At 42.0% G+C, this 20,090-nt stretch overlaps 1 protein-coding gene across 1 annotated transcript; it reads left to right on the plus strand.

Annotated features, from left to right (window-relative positions):
• Positions 1 to 1,995: 1,995 nt before the first annotated feature.
• Positions 1,996 to 19,470, plus strand: nampt1 (nicotinamide phosphoribosyltransferase 1). The gene is made up of 11 exons (XM_063905129.1): positions 1,996 to 2,201; positions 7,848 to 8,004; positions 9,362 to 9,465; positions 10,374 to 10,502; positions 13,198 to 13,356; positions 13,463 to 13,599; positions 15,227 to 15,452; positions 15,742 to 15,861; positions 15,937 to 16,077; positions 16,175 to 16,309; positions 16,493 to 19,470. The coding sequence occupies exons 1-11, from the start codon at positions 2,148 to 2,150 to the stop codon at positions 16,601 to 16,603; spliced, it is 1,473 nt and encodes a 490-aa protein (XP_063761199.1). The 5' UTR covers positions 1,996 to 2,147; the 3' UTR covers positions 16,604 to 19,470.
• The last annotated feature ends 620 nt before the right edge of the window (positions 19,471 to 20,090 follow it).

Genomic DNA, 20,090 nt, shown 5'->3' on the forward strand with positions numbered 1-20,090 from the left:
GTGTGGTTAGCTCACAGATTCAGACCAAAAGCAACAGCACCACAACACTGACTCTAGGGATGGGTACCGGACCCTTGTACTTAACGTGGTATCGATAAGCTCCGACGTTTTAGTTTTGTTATCGGTACTGGAGAATAAAATACATAAGCAATATGTTTCATATTTTTCACATTTTATCCAAACAACTACGTTTTAATTTGCAAAGTCATTATTTCTGCTATCTTCACTCCAGAGAGATCAATTCAATTCAATTCAATTCAAAGGGGCTTTATTGACATGAAAGTTAAAAGAAACAATATTGCCAAAGCATCAAAATACAAAAATAATAACACAACATTAATATGCATATATTTTAATATTTTAGCTCACAAAAGATAAACCCTATATTTCAATTTGTATAGCTAAATGTTGTTTTGAATTGTCATATATTTATAACTTGTTTTAATTTCTCCATTTCTGCTATTTATTTTAATTTTAATTTGTGTCACATTTGTTGTTTTATATTAATGTTTAAATGTTTCTTATTTCTTACATTTATTGTTCATATTTTACATACTTCTTTCTAATTCATTGTTTTGTTTTTATTGTATTTTTTAATATTTCTATTTTTGCATATTTGTAGTAAAAGTTTTTATATATTTCATATTTCTAACATTTGTTATTACTACATACTCTAGTATAATGTATATGTTTTTACATGCTTCTTACATGCCCGTGTATTCATCTTTTTAATATGGTATAAAACACACTCTTCTGCAGCGAAATTCATAATACAGAGTAATCATAAGTTCATTATTTATTTTAAAAGTTTTGAAATTGCTTGAACTCTAAAATAACATCTACTTGTCGGCTCACCAACTCAGATGAACATTTAAACTATGCAATGTATTTATGGTTATTAAATTGTATGCAGTTGAATTCTATAGCTGCATTAGTTTCCCTCCAGACAGCTCATTAAGACTATGCTCTCTCCAAAGAACAAATGGTAATGAGAGTGGCTTCTTCTACCACCAGTTTTATTGCAGTAATGATTGAAATACATTAAGGCAGAGAGCTCATTTACAATAAAGCTGAGTTAAATACGAACAAAAATACAATAAGGAATCTTAGGCACCCAAATAAGACACCATCTATAACTCTGTTTTATTCCTGAATTTATCTTTTGCATTTTTTTGTGCTATTCAGAGAATATGGACTTTTTTCTCAGTCATTCCCATCATACTAAGTCATGAGTGTTGCTAGGCAGGACTTTGCAAATGCAAACACTTTTTTTTGACACTCTGCTTTAAACATGAAACCCTTTAAATATACAGTATGTATCCAGACCAATGAGTCCAGAAATTGGTGTCCTTTCTGATATTGTAACATTTGACGACCAACACTGCCGCCTTCTGATGAGTTTAAAAACTGCACATATGAGTGGCCCATGTCTGTGCACTTCTGATGCAAAATCAATTAATTAATTGTCATGGTTTCTTCAATCCTGTTGTTACACATGCTCCTGACCAGCTGAAAATGTCTTATTCAATGTCATGACTGTCTTGTTTCTAGTGGTGCGCAATATAAAGCAATAATTAATTATGTGCACTGGCCTTTGTCATTATTGTGCCAAATTAACATACATGGTGATGTGCACCATAAAGATAGAGGATAACTAACAAAAATGATCTAATCAGTCCATGAAAGTTTTGATTCAATCGTCATCACAAGAAGACCATGCTTATGGCATGCACACACAGCAACACAGATTAAGACATCACTGTTGTGTAATTACACCAATGTGCAATAATAAAAACACTTGTGTGCAATATGTAAATTGGAAACATTTATTACAAGTGTCTGATTTTGATTAGTCGTTTATCTAGGGAAGTTTCTCTATGATGTGAAACAATGAAGACTGAGCGATCATTTTTGTAGGAATAGACACTCGTTAAACCGGGCTGGCTGGCCGAGCAGAACCGAATATACCCGAGTGATGCCGGAGTTTTTGTGACGCGGGTCCGCCCGCCCCTTCCCCCGCCCGGGTCTCTCCGCTCGTCCTTCCCATGGTCCTTCCCCCTAACTCAGCTACACTACAGGAGCTGGAGAGTCCCCGACACCACATCACTGAATCCACTGACAGCTGACTCACAACCGAGGAGGGAAAGATGGAGCACAGAGACAGCGACTTCAACATTTTGTTAGCCACCGACTCATACAAGGTACAGTACTCATTTATAATGGAGGAAAATACATGAAGTCAAGGTGGTTTCATCACCGGTCCCAAGGCCATCACACTGTGGCCGGTCTCTGTCGGTTCACAGAAGGCCGAATTGGGAAGATAAGGGTAGGAAGATGGGGTACCCAAATTCTTGAAGAGAGCATCCTTATTCAGGCTAGCTCACTTACATCTAAACCGGCTGATTGTTGCGTAGCCGGCTTTGCTAGTCACAATATGAAGCTAGCTGTGTTAGCTTGCTAGCTCACGGGAAGCGCAGAAAGGAGGCAATGGGGATGATATAAAAAAAAGAGCTAATATTAGCCACTAGCTAGCTACTGCTGTATGGAAAGCCCGGTGAGCTGCACATGGACAAAGTCTCATTCAGTCTTATTCAAAAGCCCAGCCAGGCGGCGTGTTAGCCGGCATGGAGCTACCAGTGCCATTGCCTCACGTACAGGAAATCAAAACCGAAAGTTAAATTGAGTCCTTGGCATTTCCCTGTGGGCTCCTCTGGGTTTTTCTGGGTCCAAAGTCATTTGTAGAATTGGCAAGCCTATAAAAACGTTTTTTAATAGTCGACTGAAACAATGTGTAATGTAGAAGAGCGTGCCTTAAGGGGCGACTCCTAACAGCAAAATGTACCCTGATCATAAATACACTTGCAGGAGTGTTTTATCCCACGTAGCAAGTGGTTGCCAGTTGCCATGTTCTGCAGTCATGTGACAGGCCAGTGATGGGTTGATGGGGACAGAAATGACAGGAAGGGGAGTCAGGACAGCAGCAGAGGGTTGAGTCTTAACAGGAAAGATGTGAAGCTTAACACTGAGGTTCATACTGAGATCCCATAACTGCGTAAATGGAGTCTGATTTAACTACATTACAAAGAAATGTGTGACCATTACGTACTTCCTGTATCTAAAGCTCTAGAGGAAATTAGTGTCAACTGAGGTTGGAAAGTACCTCTGTTGTGGTCTTCTAAATCACAAATAATAATGAGTAATAAGATGAATTTGGATGTGATTTAACAACTGAAGTTTACTTGTATATCTAAATGTGATGCATTGACGGTCAAAGCTGGTACCAGTTAGAGTTGTGCTTTATTTATATGATACATCTCTTAACGGGGTGACTTTTCTTGAACCAGTGTCTATATATACACTCTTCTTTTGATTCTCCGCCAGCCATGCTCTGAGTGTGTGAGATTTTCAGTGAGGTTTTTTTTTTTAAATAGGGTGTATCAACATGTAAAACAGGCGCTTTATCGTGAAATTGAGCTACCCAAGCTTGGGAAATGCAAAGTAAAGAGGTAGTTTTACAATTGTTTAGGTATGAAGCACTTGTATTCATAAAGGAAAGTGTGGGCGAAGTGTTCTGGATGGCATGGTAGTTATATTTTTACTTTTGTTTTTAATTTCACGGGAGGGAGGTGTTTTGGTTTCAGATAAAGTGCATCTCTAATAATTTCAAGGTTGTGATAAGTGAATTTGTTGTGACAAAAAGCCATTTGAAAACAATGATTTATATCCCTTTGTTGTACACTTTATGTATCTTTCTTTAACCCTTTTACGAAGACTTCCATATGCTCTTTTATTTGTCGCTCCGTGGCAAACTGCTGCATTTTCTCTTGATAGCTACCTGGTGTGTGTCTAATCTAACGCAGCTAAACACAAAAATGTGATTATTGAAATGTCAAGATACTTAAGAGCTCAACAGAAGAAGCAAATTCAGATAAATGGGGAAATGACTAAGCGTGTTTGTGTGTCTGATCAAATTTCATGTTAGGTTTTTGCGAGGCAAACCTGTGTTGCCGTACCAGCTGGAGTCGCAGCTATTTCCTCTTCGAACACAATTGTAAACTTAAAGGTCGTCATTTAGGATCAGATGTCGGAAAACTAGAGCCTACCAATTGTATTTATGTAGTGTGCAGCAACCTCTAAAAACTCTAACCTTTAAATACTCAACTCACACACAATAGGCTAGAAGACACTTTGAAATCAGCTCTCCTATGTTCTTCTTCAGGACTCGTTTTGAATATAACAAAGGGACAACAAGAATCCAAATGTTATCTTGAGATGCATAGTGAAATACTAATCAGTATGCCGGAAAGGGTATTTGTTAGCTCCAAGGCATAAATGCATTATGCCAAAAAATCAGGATAAACTACCTACAGCTTGCAGTCAACCCACAATCCTTTGCATAGCAGACAAAGGAGCTGAAGTTCAAGGACCAAAGATGAATTAGTGTGTCCTTATTGCACATAAAGGCACATACTTTGTAAATACAGCTGCTGTATTATACTACGTTTTTTGATTTTGGGACCCGGCCATAGTGTGTTTGGGTGTGCTTTGATTGTGGCATGAAGTAGTTGTGTGTGCATGACTGTGCAATAACCTTTGTAACGATAGAAGAGGTAATTAACTGACCAATAAGATTCAAACACTGTTCACAGGACATGAAATCAAGCTGCACCTGGATGCCTTTATGTTTCGCCTGTTTGGATTAAAAAGAGCAGCTCAGCCCCAAAGCCAAACTTCCCTATTGTCTTTTGACTGGGCCGTGCACACGTGTTTTGTCGGTCTTTAGGGTCTGTTAAATGTACAGAGATACCATTGTTCGTACCACAACACAGGTTTGTCGGCATATGACCATATTTATGCGGCATTTTTCTGAAGCTTAGATCCAGAGAATTACCGTGGGTAAGTAGGTAGGGGTCTGGGATTTGTGGGGGAAACATTTCCACAGAGCAGAAGGGCTACAGCGAGGCTTTAACCTGTGACATTTAGCCAATAGGATGCTCTCGTTTAGCATCATGCCAGCCGCCGCATGCTTCAGATGTTTGCGCAGAAGCATCCGTTCTAGTGGGCAGATAAGGTGTCCCTTCATTCAAGGGCTGCTAATGCTGTCTCCCATTCAAGACACAGCAGTAAGTCCAAGGGCAACAGAAATAATAAGCATTTATTTAAAATAACAAACTGTGGCAGAAAATGAATGACTTTATGTACTTTTTCTGTGATGTTTCATTCTTAATTGCTACTTAGTTTCATAGTGCAGAGGCTAGTAAAATGAGTCAGAAGATTAAAGGTGAGACTCCACGTTTATCTGAGACAGCTCCACTCTAGACGAGTTCAAGTTGTATAATGATTATTTTCATTATTGCTGATTATTTTCATCATTTCTGTCCATAAAATGCCTGAAAATGACAACCACAACCCAATATGGCGTCTTCAAATGTCTTGTTTTCTCCAAAACCCAAAGATATGGAGTTTATTTGAGTGTGAGTATCAGAATCCACATGATGAAAGTGGACATTTATGTAATTTTCTTCTATCAAAAATCACTAGAATGGCTGGTTGGTTGTCAAAGTAGTTGCAGATTACATTTCTGTAAATCAGCAAAGCTCTAAAGATGTATTTGGAAACGTTCTAAGTGAAAGACTTGCATACTAGAGCATCTTTGGCTGAAATTGACTGCAAATGAACCAAAACCATTAAGTGAAATGGTTGATTTGTGCAGCTTCAATGACTGGTATTCCTTTGTGTTCACACTAAACATGCCTGATCTTAAAACTCTATGACCAAGACTGTATGATTTATTATCAACTAGGATCCCTTTCCTTCTTATTACATAATGTCCCATTTGTTTTTATGATGCTATAATGTTGCATAATGAGAAGGAGAGTGGAACCTAGTTTGTTATTAATCTCACCGTCACTCAGAGTTTTATTGAAGCAGATCAGAACAGTGTCGTTATAAGATAATGCATGAAGAGGTCTGCATAGTGCACGCTGCAAACTAGAGACGGTTACATATCTGGTGTGTGTGTTTGTGTATCTACATGGGCATGTGGGCCAGTGAATGTGTACACACACACGTGGTCAGGCGCAGTGTCATGTTGTGTGACACTCAGCTCTATTTTGAGTCCACGAAAGCCCAGAGGAAAGGACACGGACAGGGTCAAAGTAATTGAGTCGTTCATTGACATTTAATTCAAACTTCTTCCCGAACTGAGGGGACGAACTATTCATGACAAGAGTGCCAACTTTTTCTAGATTGTGATCTTTACTTTAAGTCATTTTCACAGGTTGATTCCTCTGCTTCCGACAGAAATTACGTGTGGTTAGAACCCCTTGACTCGTGTATGTTTTCCTTCATCATTTCTGCTTCGTATTATCCCCCTAAATGTGACCGTAAGATGTGCAGTCTTTGTTGGAGAGATTGAACCCCTGCCGCCTCTGCGAGTAAACTATTGAAATATCACATTACCAAATAAGTCAGTTAGCTGTAGCCCGTTCCCATCAATCTGTGGACCTTTATTCCTGGAAGTTGACCCTGAAATGCCTCGGGTGTTCTCAGTGGAAATCCCTCGGTTCACTTTGGGTTTTAATTCTCGACCAGATGGCTCCAGCTGACTGTCTTCTCCTCTCTGTGTGGTACACTTCGCCTCCTCGGGTTTGTTTCCCTCAGTGTGTGGAACAAGCCTGGACATGTCTTACACACTTTGTTTTGTCTCAGTCAGTTGACAGTCGATCAGGAAATCACTACAAACACACACACACCCCACTGATGATGTTGTTTTCTGAATAATAGAGAGCGGGTATGCGTGGGAAAAGTCTGACTTCCCTTGCCCTGATTGCGACATTTCAGATATGTAATATTTGGCTTAACACAAGATCTTGATTGATGGGTGTTTTGTTGAACTGGCGCTCTAAACACTGATCAAATAAACCATTACGGCTTTGGTCCGGCGTCCTTGAGTTGACCCTCAAAAGCTATGTTAAAGTATGCTTTATTGTTGCATATGCATCCCAAAACCGCCTCAGCGTCCGACAACTTTATGTGATAAGACTAATCTGCATTGCATATGACTCCGTGTTATCTAGCAGCTTTACACAAAGAATACATAATTAACATAAAGGGTTTCAACACCTCCTCTGTAAGGCGTCTGTCAGTAACTCTTACACTACTCTTTATTGTAATGCCAAGATTTAACAAGCCCTGGATGACTCAAATCCTCCATACAGTTCAGGGAATACACGTGTACCGTGTCTTCATTTGCGTACTTCTTTAGCTACATGAGATAACTTGAATGCATAACTGCTTCCCATTGCAAAGTATGGCAAATGTGGAGCACTACAAGTACCCGGATGGTTCACTCGAGTAAAAATCAGACTACTATCTTGGCTACATAGCAGAATGTGATTCTACCTCTATACTGGTTTAAACAAAGATCCCCTGTTAATTGTTTAGGGTTAAAGAAGCACTGTGATGCTTTTCTACCACAAACTACGTTGCTAGCTAGCTAACAGTGGTGATCGTCACCTCGGACGAGGGCGCAGTAGCCGTGTGCGATTACAGACAATGCTAGTGTTTACTGGGAACGACATGGCAGGGAACCTAGGGAAGTATCCGCATTGAGGTGCAGCAATGAGCTTGCAAACAACCTGTTGTTCTGGTACCTGTCAAGATCATTTCATTTCATTTAGTCTCAGTCAGAAAATTGCTTCGAGGGACTTTCAAATATATCCTTTTTGACCCTTGCAGTGGATAAGAATAAACTGACGGAGATGTCCCAATATGAATCTGTTTATTCGTTTAAATGGCCATGATAATCCGTCTAATCCCCCCTGATGTTTTCTCTGTCTCTGCAGGTCACACATTACAAACAGTACCCCCCCAACACGAGTAAAGTGTACTCCTACTTTGAGTGCCGTGAGCGGAGGACCGACCCAACCAAAAGCAGAAAAGTCAAATATGACAAAACCGTCTTCTACGGCCTGCAGTACATCCTCAACAAATACCTGAAAGGTCAGTGGGATGCCTGTTTTGTGATGTAGCTTCATGACACCTCCACGTGTTGTCAGGAGGTGGGATCAACACTCTCTCTGCATACCTGCCCCATGAGCAGCAGCCGCTTCAGCCCGTCTCAATGACTTTGCAGCTTTACCTCTGTTAATGATTCTTAATGGTTGTGCAAATATAAATGTGCTTCCAGTCAACTAAACGAGTCAAATACGGGAGCTGCCCAGCACTCTGTCCTGCTGTTGTCCAGCGCGTCTCCGTTTACAATCAGCCCACATACCAAAAGCCTTTAATGATGTCCCCGTGAGAGCATTCCTTTTTCTTCACTCTCCCCCTCTTTCAGGACAAGGTCAGAGTATTGCAAGGTCAGCTGCAGAACTCGCTCTAGATTCAGTGCATTGCTTAAGGACACTTGTGGCCTGCACAGACGGGCCTTTTTCCAAGAAGGTGCTTCACGATGATTAGCAGCACAGAGCCGGCAGATTAAGAAGGGACTGATAAGCGAGAGTAATGCACCGCCGCAATTAACTCGAGTTTTGTAAAGGTGCACGTTTGTCGGCGTCATCCCGAGGGACATGAGAAAGAGAGAGAGAGAGAGCAAAGACAAGGAGTCAAAAGAAAAAGAATGGCATGCATCTCCCCTCCTGTCTCTTAAGAGGATTTCACGGTGTGCTAGCAGAGGTGCGGGGGAGACGGGAGAGCCAGGCAGAACAGAGCGAGAGGAAGACAAAAGCACAGCTGCTCACCCGCCGTATGAGGCAGAAAGACCAGCTGTCTGCAGCGTCCCTCACAGCTCAATGAGGAGCCCGACCGTTAGAGATGCATGCCTGATCCTCGTGCGTATGGACCCAAAAGTGTGCATCATGACACAAACAGGGAGGGAAATCAACTCTTCTCCAGCTGTGGGAAAGGTGCGGCAGGAAGCCTGAATGAGTCAAAAGAGATACCTGTATACCATAGGATATTACTTTAAAGGTTTTATTCACTCTCCCAAAAAGTATTTAGTCTTTGATGTTGCCAGGCAACCAGCAGAAGGCATACTCATATCCCTGTATAACAAGGATTTAAGATACAGCGGTATTAGTGTTATTTCTATTATTGCTACCTTTGAACGGAGCCAGGCCGGATATTTACCTTTGATATGGAAATACCAAGCTTAGTTTATGTTCTTCCCTGTTTTGGTTTGTTGTGTGCAACCGTTTCCATAGTCTGAGGACTTGAAAGGAGGTACATTAGTGCGAATAAAGAGGCCTTTTCACCATGCATGGGATGCCTCTAATTGAATCGCCACGGTGGACGGTAGAGGAGCATTCCTGTGCCTGCGCTCTATCACTTTCTGAACCTTGTTGTGCTTCTCTCTCAGGAAAGGTAGTGACCCCAGAGAAGATCCAGGAGGCCAAGGAGGTTTACAGAGAACACTTCCAGGACGATGTCTTCAACGAGAAGGGCTGGACTTACATCTTGGAGGTACGAGAAGTGCCTAACACGTCTTTGCAAGAATGAGAAACTAGTTGTCATGCATCGAGAGGAAAGTTAGAACTACATATATCCGTGCCCGTACTCTTTAATGTTGGCACATTCTGAGGGCTAAAGGTCTGCCTCGGACATGTCAACACACACAGTCAGGAAACGCATAATGGCGCAAGCTTGTAATCAGATTACTGCCATAAGGTACACGGTCTGCAGCAGCAAAGAGGGGCTATAAATAAAGCAGAAGTTTCCAGAGGGTGGCTAAGAGTCTTCTAGAAACACTTTCTGCATGTGTGCCTACACATAGAGAGAAATCTGCACCACATTTGTGCTGCAGACTTCCATAGAGGGAGAGAAAAGCAGAACTAGTTAGAGATTAACGTCAGATTAAAGAATAAATCGCAGCCCGTTGAAATATCAGAGAAAAGTGCATATTTCTGGTTATTGTGAGGGAGTGTTTCAGCACCTTGGAGAGAGCACAGAACTGTTCTGACAGTCTTTTCTCGAGTCAGGTGAAGTGTTAATAACCCATCGCTAAATCACGTTTCTCACAGATCACTATGAGCCCATTTTCAGCAACAACATTAGAAATATTTCAAACTTTTGATCGTGGTTTGATCTGCTACTGTGATTCCTTTATCCGTTGCATACATTTTAAAGTGAAATGCAACACAAAATGTTCTTTAAATCGGGTCTAAAATGCAGGAAGTATGTATATTTTGTATGATCTCACTGCCTGTCCACTCATGTTAGTTTGAGTCGTTCCAGATATCGCCTCCAAATGTGTGTCACGTTCCTTTTTCAGCTTTTCTGCATCACCCAATCTAAACCGAGGTCATGAATGAAAGGCATCTGTGCCAGTGTCGCTCTGATATTGAATGGGATATTTGTGTGTGTGATTACAGAAGTACAACGGCCACCTGCCTATTGAGATCAAGGCAGTGCCGGAGGGGAGTGTCATTCCTCGGGGCAACGTCCTGTTCACGGTGGAGAGCACGGACCCCGAGTGCTACTGGCTCACCAACTGGGTGGAGGTATGTTTGTTTTGTCCGTCCTCTTGTTTATCTACGGTCAATAAGAGTGCATTGGGCTGGGAGGGATGCTGCTGGTTGCGTCTGGCTAATCCTCTGTTGACTGCTATATATTTGTATTGACCCCCCCACGCCCCCATATTACAGTTGAGACTTTAATGTGCTCCTTAAACTGCCATTGGAGCTTCATTGCTAGGCACACCAGTGAGATTTAACGGTTATCTTTATTTGATTATCGATTTAAGACTAAATACGGCCCTTTTTTATCACAATGGAGAGTTAACAGTTTTATAAAAGCTGTAAACTATTGGGCTTGGCGGTGCGCCCAGTGACACCTCTCCTCTTAAATCTCACTGCCAGGGCTTATTGCTTAACTACCGCTTAGAGATGGACTGTAACTGCAGCACCGTGCTAAAGAAAGGCGCTAGAAAAATCCATGGAAGTGTAAGCAATGTGTGTCAACTTTATTTAATTTGCGTTTTGATTTAATTAAAGGCTGTTGAAGAGAGGGAGGACCAGTTGGTGTAAAATGTAGCCTTCTATCTTTTACTGAAGCCGCGCTGGTGCAGTGAAAGAGGACATATTCCTCTAACTTGTGCCTCTACTGGGACATGTTTCCATGCTTTAGTGTTCAAGAAGCTCTCCTCCTCTTTCCACCCTCTGTCTGAAACCAGAGCCCAGTCTGCTCTGATCAATCTCTTACAGATGTCCCACCCCTGAGCCTATCACGTACAATGTTTCAGAGAGCCAGTCTAAAAAAAACCAGGGGACCCTAACCCTTTGCAGACCATTTACATGCCCAAAAACCCCAAATATAACACACTACAGGAAAGGGAAAACCCCAACAATCAAAATAATGTCCCTTCAATCCAATTCTTGGCAAGAAAGCTGAGCGGCATATCTCACAAAATGTCAAATGAGGCATCAGATGCCACGAGTGAATATAACCACCTGTCGTGACAAAGCATGTTTGAAATGGATCAACAGCATAGCGTTGGTGGGGGGTTTTGTAGGGAAAAGCACAGCAGTAAAAAAGCTTTTAGTGATCTGAAGCACACAGACTGGTGTCGGATGCAGCTTCCTCAGTGCTGAGTCCTTTCCCCGAGATGAGGAAGATCTCATGCATTTAATGCTGCATGACAGACTGTCCTCAATGACTCGCTGCAGCGAAACTCATTTACCGTGAGCTGCATCGTCTCCACTCTGCCTCCCTGTCCCTCTGTCCCTCTTACCCCATTCAAACATATCATGTGTAGCCTGATGAGTCACTGTCGCTGCTTCTTTCACTTTCTTTTACTTTGTGTGTTGAATGTCTTTCTTGCTCTTTTTCCGTCACAGGATGATCAATAAATCTATTTCTGATTGTAGAAATGTCCAGCTTTATTCTGAGACTATTCAATTGAACCCAGGAACAGTTTGATTTGTTTCTGCTTGCTTCACTATATCCTGTTAAACGCAAGTAAAGGTCGACATGCAGATGAGGCAAGGGGCACATGATCGTGTGTGTGTGTGTGTGTATGGCTGGGTGTTGGCCTTGCTTTGCAGTCACATGATATTAAAGTTTAGATTACGATTAAGTCTGAGGGGGAAAACACACACTGCATAGTATTAGTCGGCAGAGTTATTTGGGGAATTTGAAATAAACGTTTTCCAGAAATCTCTTTCACTTCCTGGTTCTTAAATGTTGGTAAAGCTTGCTCTCTCTCTTCATCTGCTGCTAATGAGGTTCCACACACACGTAGTTAGCTGTCAGTCCTATTGCACGCACTCTCAAAATGATCCGATAACAGCTTGTCTGAACCACGTTAGATTAATTTCCCTAACTAGAAAGGGAGTGGTTGTGATTTGATATGTAATCCAACCTGATTTAGACAAAATGATATTTTTATATTAGTGTGTATTAGATCAGACGTTGACATGTACAGAAGCATAGATGATCAGACACACACTGAATTCAAAAGGAAGGACTGCATGATAACTCTTAGTTAAATTATCATTGATTGTAATAATGCAAAATTGGGAGATTATTCACAATATTAGAGGGAATTATCATTTTGAAACATTATCTCATCATCGTTAGCTGAGCCTTTTCCGCACAGGACTTAATTAAGAGTGATATTTTTATATATTTAGCCTTTAAACACAATGCTCCTATTGCTATTTGGATATTGCACTAGTCCATATTGCATTTTCGATAAAATGTTGAGTCATTCTGCAGCCCTGATACCGATAATGAAGGAAAAGGGGGGATGTTTGTACTACCATGGATCACTAGTAGATTTCCAAGCTGGCGTTGAGGACTGATAATCCCACTTGTTTTGACTGTGGTCCGAGTTGACATGAGGCATGGAGGAATGTATGTGTGCAGAGGGAACAAGCGGCCCCCTCTGATCCCTCGGAGCCCGTTAGTTTGGGGTATTCAAACAAGTTAAATACGCAGGATGATCGGACCCGACACTCATCGGTCTGTTCAGAGCTGAAAAATCACCCGCAACTTGTGCTGACTTTAACGTTCACTTGGAAATGTTTGATTAAACGGGCTCTGAAAAGGGTTTTTCGGTCCAAGGGTTGAGATGTATTTGTAATCATACGTGCATGAAAGATGAAGAGGAATTCAGCGTTAGCAGGAAAGTGATCTGACATCGTTAATTAAATGAAAGGTGTAGTAAACTGGGCTGTCCTTCTCTCCCTCCATCAGACCATCCTGGTGCAGATCTGGTACCCCATCACAGTGGCAACCAACTCCAGGGAGCAGAAGAAGATCCTCGCCAAGTACCTCCTGGAGACTTCTGGGAACCTGGAGAAGCTAGCGTATAAACTTCATGACTTCGGCTACAGGGGCGTCTCCTCACAAGAGGTACACTCGCACTGTATTCATCACGATCAATACGGGAATGACACAGTAAATTAAACTGAATACACTTCTTTGTATGCCATGATAAATATCTTCCTCCTCCCTGCAGACTGCGGGCATCGGGGCCTCCGCCCATCTGGTCAACTTCAAGGGCACAGACACGGTCGCCGGCATCGGAGTCATTAAGAAGTACTACGGCACCAAGGACCCCGTACCCGGCTTCTCAGTGCCTGCCGCAGAGCACAGGTACACACTTAATTTTTAATGATAGTTGGAAGCTTAAATGCAATCGGCAGAAGTAAAAAGCTAACGTTACGCTAGAAAGAAACTACATCTTGCCCGCATCAGTTCAAGACAACACCGCTAAGCTACAGGCGGCTAACGTTCGGTGGGAACCTGGAATGCTAAAAATGCTAACTTATTTCCTGGTTTAAGACTCATTCCTGCACCACTTCTGAGAGATGTGTGGTTTCACTAGTCACGTTATGGGATGATGACAACGTTGATGAATGTTTGAGCAGCTGAGTAACTTAGGGAGGGACGAAGATGGGTACATTTTTCAACAAGCCAATCTTTTTGAAGGTACGTGCTAGGTTTGCAGAGCGCTAGCCCCTGGAGGCTGCAAACTCCTGTGCACAATGCTAATGATCGCCATAATGCATTCACATTCCCCCAGAGTGCGGAGGGGTACAGCAGGCACGACTCGGCTCTATTCATCTCTGCTCAGATACTCCCATGTCCTGGCCGAGAGACAAGTCTGAGAGATAACTTTTTCACCCTGAAGCCAAATTGATTTCCAAGATAGGAAAACTTGTTTCAAATTACAGTTGGTTCCCCGCCAAAGCTGTTGACGGAGGGAATTGATCAGCATGAGTGAGAATTTACTTGTCATTTGGCTGAGGTTGGTGTTATTCTGCTCCCCGATGGATACCCTCACACTCATTATCTGCTTCATCTGCCTCCCTTTGTGAGGGGGGCTGTGATTGGCTGGAGGTGAAGCTTTTGATTGGCTGCTGTCCTGACGCACAAGCACTGGCCCTCGCGTGTCTCTGGTGCTGTTTTATGGCCCTCATCCATCTTTTCTGTGTGCACACACACTCACACACACACACACACACCCTCTTTCTGTTTTGCTCTCGTCCCTTCTTCCTAGCCACCAGGGCAGTTACTGCTGCTCCAGCGCACCCTTCATCTCCACACAAGTGCATTGTGGGATGGTGGCAGTAGCTGTCATAGTAACCGTTATGTAATGGCTCACCTCCTGAAGTCTGTGTGGTTTCCACCTCAGAGGGAGGGGTCGCAGTGAATTTCCACTTTGATATTGATGCAGAGGGAAGAGGTGTGTCACCTTCAAAGCATCAGTGTGCCTTGGAGTGATAACTGGAGAGTCTCTGAGAAACGTACATTAAAATACATTTAAGTAAGGGTTTCGTTATGGTCTGACTGAATCAGACGGTACAATTGAGACGTTTATTAAAATCTTTAAACACAATAAAAAGTGCCTGAGATTAATTCTGTTTCCATTGAAAAAATGTCACGAAACAAAGATTTTAAACTACATTTCAGGAGCTCTCATCGTATTTGGGTGATGGCAGGCATTTCAGATATCTTAGTGAAACAGAAACTGTCTTCAGATCAGATTTGTCTATGGAAAAGTACACAAATTGGGTTCCCCTTTTTATAGTGTGGGTATCTACATTTGAAAAAAAGAAAATGTGTGTAGTGTCATCCGAAAGCAATACCTGGAGGACACTGCCCTCTGCTGGCCGATCTGTGGTACTCACATCTGATCAAAGCCTGTTGGGGTTCAGTCGTATGGAAGCTTATGTTGGCTGACATAGTGTTGACTGACAGTGTGCCGTTCGCTCTGCAGCACCATCACAGCGTGGGGGAAGGACCACGAGAAAGACGCCTTCGAGCACATCATCAAGCAGTTCCCCAACGTGCCCGTGTCCATCGTCAGCGACAGCTACGACATCTACAACGCCTGCGAGAAGATCTGGGGGGAGGACCTGAGGTCGCTGATCGTGGCACGCAGTGCAGACGCGCCGCTGGTGGTGAGGCCGGACTCAGGGAACCCGCTGGATACCGTTCTGAAGGTACAAGGCTAGTCCTGGATTAAAATGAGTGTGACAAAATACCAAAATAATGACTTTTCTTTTATTCTTGATATGGAGTCAATATATAACGAGAGCTTTATTTGTAAAGAGGTAATTAAGGAGACTGGGGCTGAGAGGTCTGTCATTCTTTAGTACTAGGAAGTACTATACTGCTTATAACAGCAGGATAGAGCAATACTTTTCTCGTATTAGTCTACTGTGGAGCAAGACTTGATTAAAGCCAGGACGCTAACTTTTTCTCTCTCTGTTGACACCTGTCTTGATTCAGGTTTTGGAGATCCTGGGTAAGAAGTTTACTCCAGAGGAGAACTCCAAAGGCTATAAGGTTCTCCCTCCTTACATCAGAGTCATACAGGGAGACGGAGTTGATATCAACACACTGCAAGAGGTACTAATGCTGCTGACTTACTGATGCCATGTACAAGGAGACGTAGGTTGTAACTGTGTTTAATTTCCACCTCAGATCGTGGAGGGCATGAAGCAGCACAGGTGGTCCATTGAGAATATTTCCTTCGGTTCCGGAGGGGCTTTGCTGCAGAAGCTGACCCGAGATCTGCTCAACTGCTCCTTCAAATGCAGCTATGTGGTTACTAACGGACTGGGGGTGAGAATAAACACAAATATCTTAAAAACAAATAAAAGTAATAGTTCATCTTTGACTTTGGTGTTGAAAATCTGATTTGTTTTCCTCTGCTTTAAAGGTGAATGTGTTCAAAGACCCGGTGGCGGACCCCAACAAGAGGTCAAAGAAAGGTCGCCTGTCCCTGCACCGGACCCAGAGCGGAGACTTTGTCACCCTGGAAGAGGGCAAGGGTGACCTGGAGGAGTATGGCGTGGTGAGTTCAATGCCTACAGTAGCTCTCAGACACTCAAAGACGAGTCTAGCAAAAATAAATACATTTCAGTGACCTACCTTTTCTCTCGACTCCACTCTGTTTCTCCTTTCTCTTCATTCTCGACTGTCCTTCATTTTGTTTCCTTATTTGCATTTAACCTCGATCCTCTCCTTTCATCTCCAGGACCTGCTGCACACCGTCTTTCAGAACGGGAAGATCGTGAAGTCGTACACATTTGACGAAGTCAGAGACAATGCCAAGCTCACGGACAGCGATATCGAAACACTTTACTGAGTGCAGCATCCACCCATACCCCCTAAACAAACCCCTCCCTCCTCCCCTCAAACCCTTCACCTTTTGGCCTCCGTCGCCCACCTCAGAGGTAGCGTGCACTGCTAATAAATCCCCCTCCCAAAGCTTGAGAACCCCTTGAAATAATCCCAAAAAATCATCCCTTAAAATTCACTTGTCTTCACCCTCAGTTCCAAAACACTGTAGTTGTTTCTCCAACAGAGTGGGAGGGGGGAGAATGAAGAGTGTGAGAGTAACAGTGAGCTGTAGAGGGGTAGAAGTTGTGTTGATGACGATAAAGTGTTGTTTCACTCCCACGCGGCACTGCCCAAAAATTGAACTTCAGCATGTTGCACTGAAAGGCTAGACAGATTCCAATGTAAGAAAGAATGCAATATTGCAAAAGCAAAAGAGATGATTGTAAGCGAGTTCCTGGCAGCTGCATGCGGAGTAAACACACGGTGCGTCAAAGACGAGAGAACGAGAGAAAGTGAAATATGAAGCAACAACCCACACCAATGACCGCGCCCCGTGTATTGTGTACATATCTGTTTTAAAAAACATACATGTCTCAATCTACTTAGCTTTGTCTTTTATGTGAAGGAAGAACATGGTGATCATTGTATACAACGGAGCACCGATAACATCAGCGGACAGCTGTTGGAAATAGAAGATCGTGAACACTTACTGTACCTATGGGCGATGAAGGAATTCATTTTCCCCAGTTTCCTGCTGTCAATCAGTAGCTGCGGCCCAGATTATAAAAGGCCAACCTCTATCAAGCACTGCCTGAATATTTCTTCCTCCTACTTCACCAAATAAAAATGTTATGGGTGCACCTGTAAAGGTATACAATGATCATCTACTTGCCATTATGTTGGCCACAGAGCATTCACATCATGGAGGTCTAATCATAACACAAAATTCCAAAATTGCTAATCACACGGATGATTTAAATTTATTTTTGGGGGACCGGCTTGTTTAAACATCAGATCAAACAGCTCCAGCGTTTGGTAATATAACACATCAGAAAAAGATGACAAGCACATTTTCCATCTCTTATCAGAACCCAAAAACGTTCCAAACTAAAATGGCAATATCGGACTTTAATTTAAATGTTCAAATTGGGTCTTCACGATGGTAAATGCTCTGGAAACCATTTTTTGCTGTAAAAGACCAAGTGTTGATGTAAAAAAGCTGTAATTTTCTTCACTGGAATGAAGACTATGTGTTTATGAAAGACTATGTGGCTCCTGGGCTGAAATGTTTGTTAAATGTTGGTTCTCTGTGTGTGTGTGTGTGTGTGTGTGTGTGTGTGTGTGTGTGTGTGTGTGTGTGTGTGTGTGTGTGTGTGTGTGTGTGTGTGTGTGTGTGTGTGTGTGTGTGTGTGTGTGTGTGTGTGTGTGTAGTATTCCTATTATGCAAAATAACATGGTGTTAGGGGGGAATCGAGAACATACTTCCTTTTTACTTTGTCCAGCTTTTATCCTGAAAGGAGACGCAGAGTGGTGAAAAACAGGTGGTGGTACAGTAGTGACTTTTATATCCTGTGGGCAAAGTAAGTGGATTCATGTAAGAGGAGCTAAAGACATCACAGGATAAATAGTTTTAAGACCAGGAGCTAAATATTTCACCTAATGTTTTTGGGCTGTGTCTCCTGCTTATCTAAATTCAAATTCCAACTTGGATTTATTACTAAATTCCAACAAAAGTAACAACATTCCCCTTGAGCTTCAATTGTATGTTTTGCTAGTTAGCAGTAGTTAGCATGCTAACTTGCTAAACTAAGATGATGAACATGGTAGAGCTGGCAAGTTTAGGATTAGCTGCTAATGAAAAATAGCCTGTATGTCTAAAGTACTCAAATTATTAATGGTTGTTCCATCTTTAATAAACACATCAATGTGTCACATAGCTTAACAGCAGCATGTTAGCATTGTCTGTGTGCGCATGTTAGCATGCTCACAATAGCATTTAGCTCAAAGTTAAGTCTCACTGAGCTGCTAGCATGGTGTTTGCTGGCTAGCTTAATTGTTTAATGCTGTGGGTAATATTGTATTGTCCGGCTCTCACTTTTCCCCGACATTTAGCCACTTTACATTCATAGCTTCACATAGTTTTGACCTTGGGAGTCGTTCACACAGTCTGCTACATGTTAGCCCCTCGAGCTAACACACTTAGTCACTTTCTCTGTGATTTAAGAAAAGACCTCGAATAGTCCTGTGATGTCCCCATCTCTCGCCTCACAATACAGTTAGCACTGCACTGAAACAACTCCACACTTTTTTGCTTTATTCTCCTATAGTTTTTCCCACTGTGTTGGCGGTTTTTGGAGTAGTTGTGTGTTTCTTTTCCAACTACGGGGTGCATTTCAGTAAAACTCTCATTTTACTTTTTTGATACTGTCTCAGCTCTTACCTCAGACAATTATTATTTGTATGAAGAAGGAAGGAAAATGCCAGTAAATATCCTTATTTACGAACGATGTGGCCATACTGCCTTCTCACCTGTACATACATCAGGTAGTTTGACTGAAATCAGAGGGGCAACACTAGATAATGCGACTTATTATTTTTGTCAAAACCTTTTTTTGTACCAACAGAAGAATATCCAAACCTGCTTGACTGGACTGCCAGTACGGCGTGCGTGCGTGTGTGTGTGTGTGTGTGTGTGTGTGTGTGTGTGGTCCCGTGTGAATGCCTGCGGTGTGTGTCATGACTTAAACTGTTTGTGAATACTTTTTTTTCGTCGTTGTTGTTTTACGCATATGTTGGTTGTCCCAAAATCCTCTCCCAACACGACTGATATTTTAACTAACATAACTTGCTATATTGTCAACAATACATTGATTAAAGATGCCACCCTGTCAATTTGGAATTGTTGATTTATATTATTTACTATAGCACAGGATAGATTTAACATATAGTTTTGTTTAGATACGTTTTATTCTTTTTAGGGATCTATTTTGAATTGATTTTCTGGAAAGAGGAAGGTAATTTGGTAAAAGATCATTTAAAAAAACATCCTTGGTATATAAGCTCTTACAAAACCCTCCTAAAAGTAGTTTATTCACTAATCTAACTTTTTGTGTTCATACTGGTTTAATAGTTTGCCTGTCTATAGGCACATTTGCCATTTGCATGTTCATCCGACCTGTTGTTTATCGACTCTGCGGGGGAGGCTTGCAGTTGTTAAAACTATTAAATTGGAAGTGTGCTGATTTAACCCTGCTTCTATTTTCCCCATGACTGTACCAAATGACACACTTCTTTCCAGAACACTTGTAAATTATTCGAATGGATGAATCTGTAGAATAAAGTGTCACCTATGTAGTGTCTCAACCAGTTATTGCTAATTGGGATGTCTGAAAATGTGTAGGAAAATTAACTTACAATCAATCCAATCCAGATCTCGGAAGATTTATCTGAAATAATCCCTATTCAATATCCCATTTCTTTTAGTGTGATATGAGGTTATTGTGCATGTCAAT

This window comes from Eleginops maclovinus, chromosome 17 (assembly GCF_036324505.1).
Source record: "Eleginops maclovinus isolate JMC-PN-2008 ecotype Puerto Natales chromosome 17, JC_Emac_rtc_rv5, whole genome shotgun sequence".
NCBI classification, from domain to species: domain Eukaryota; kingdom Metazoa; phylum Chordata; class Actinopteri; order Perciformes; family Eleginopidae; genus Eleginops; species Eleginops maclovinus.

Coding starts and splice junctions, on each gene's coding strand:
- nampt1 (XM_063905129.1), top strand. CDS start 2,148: ATGGAGCACAGAGACAGCGACTTCAACATTTTGTTAGCCACCGACTCA. Junction 10,503..13,197: donor GGCTCACCAACTGGGTGGAG/GTATGTTTGTTT, acceptor TCCCTCCATCAG/ACCATCCTGGTGCAGATCTG. Junction 13,600..15,226: donor GTGCCTGCCGCAGAGCACAG/GTACACACTTAA, acceptor TTCGCTCTGCAG/CACCATCACAGCGTGGGGGA.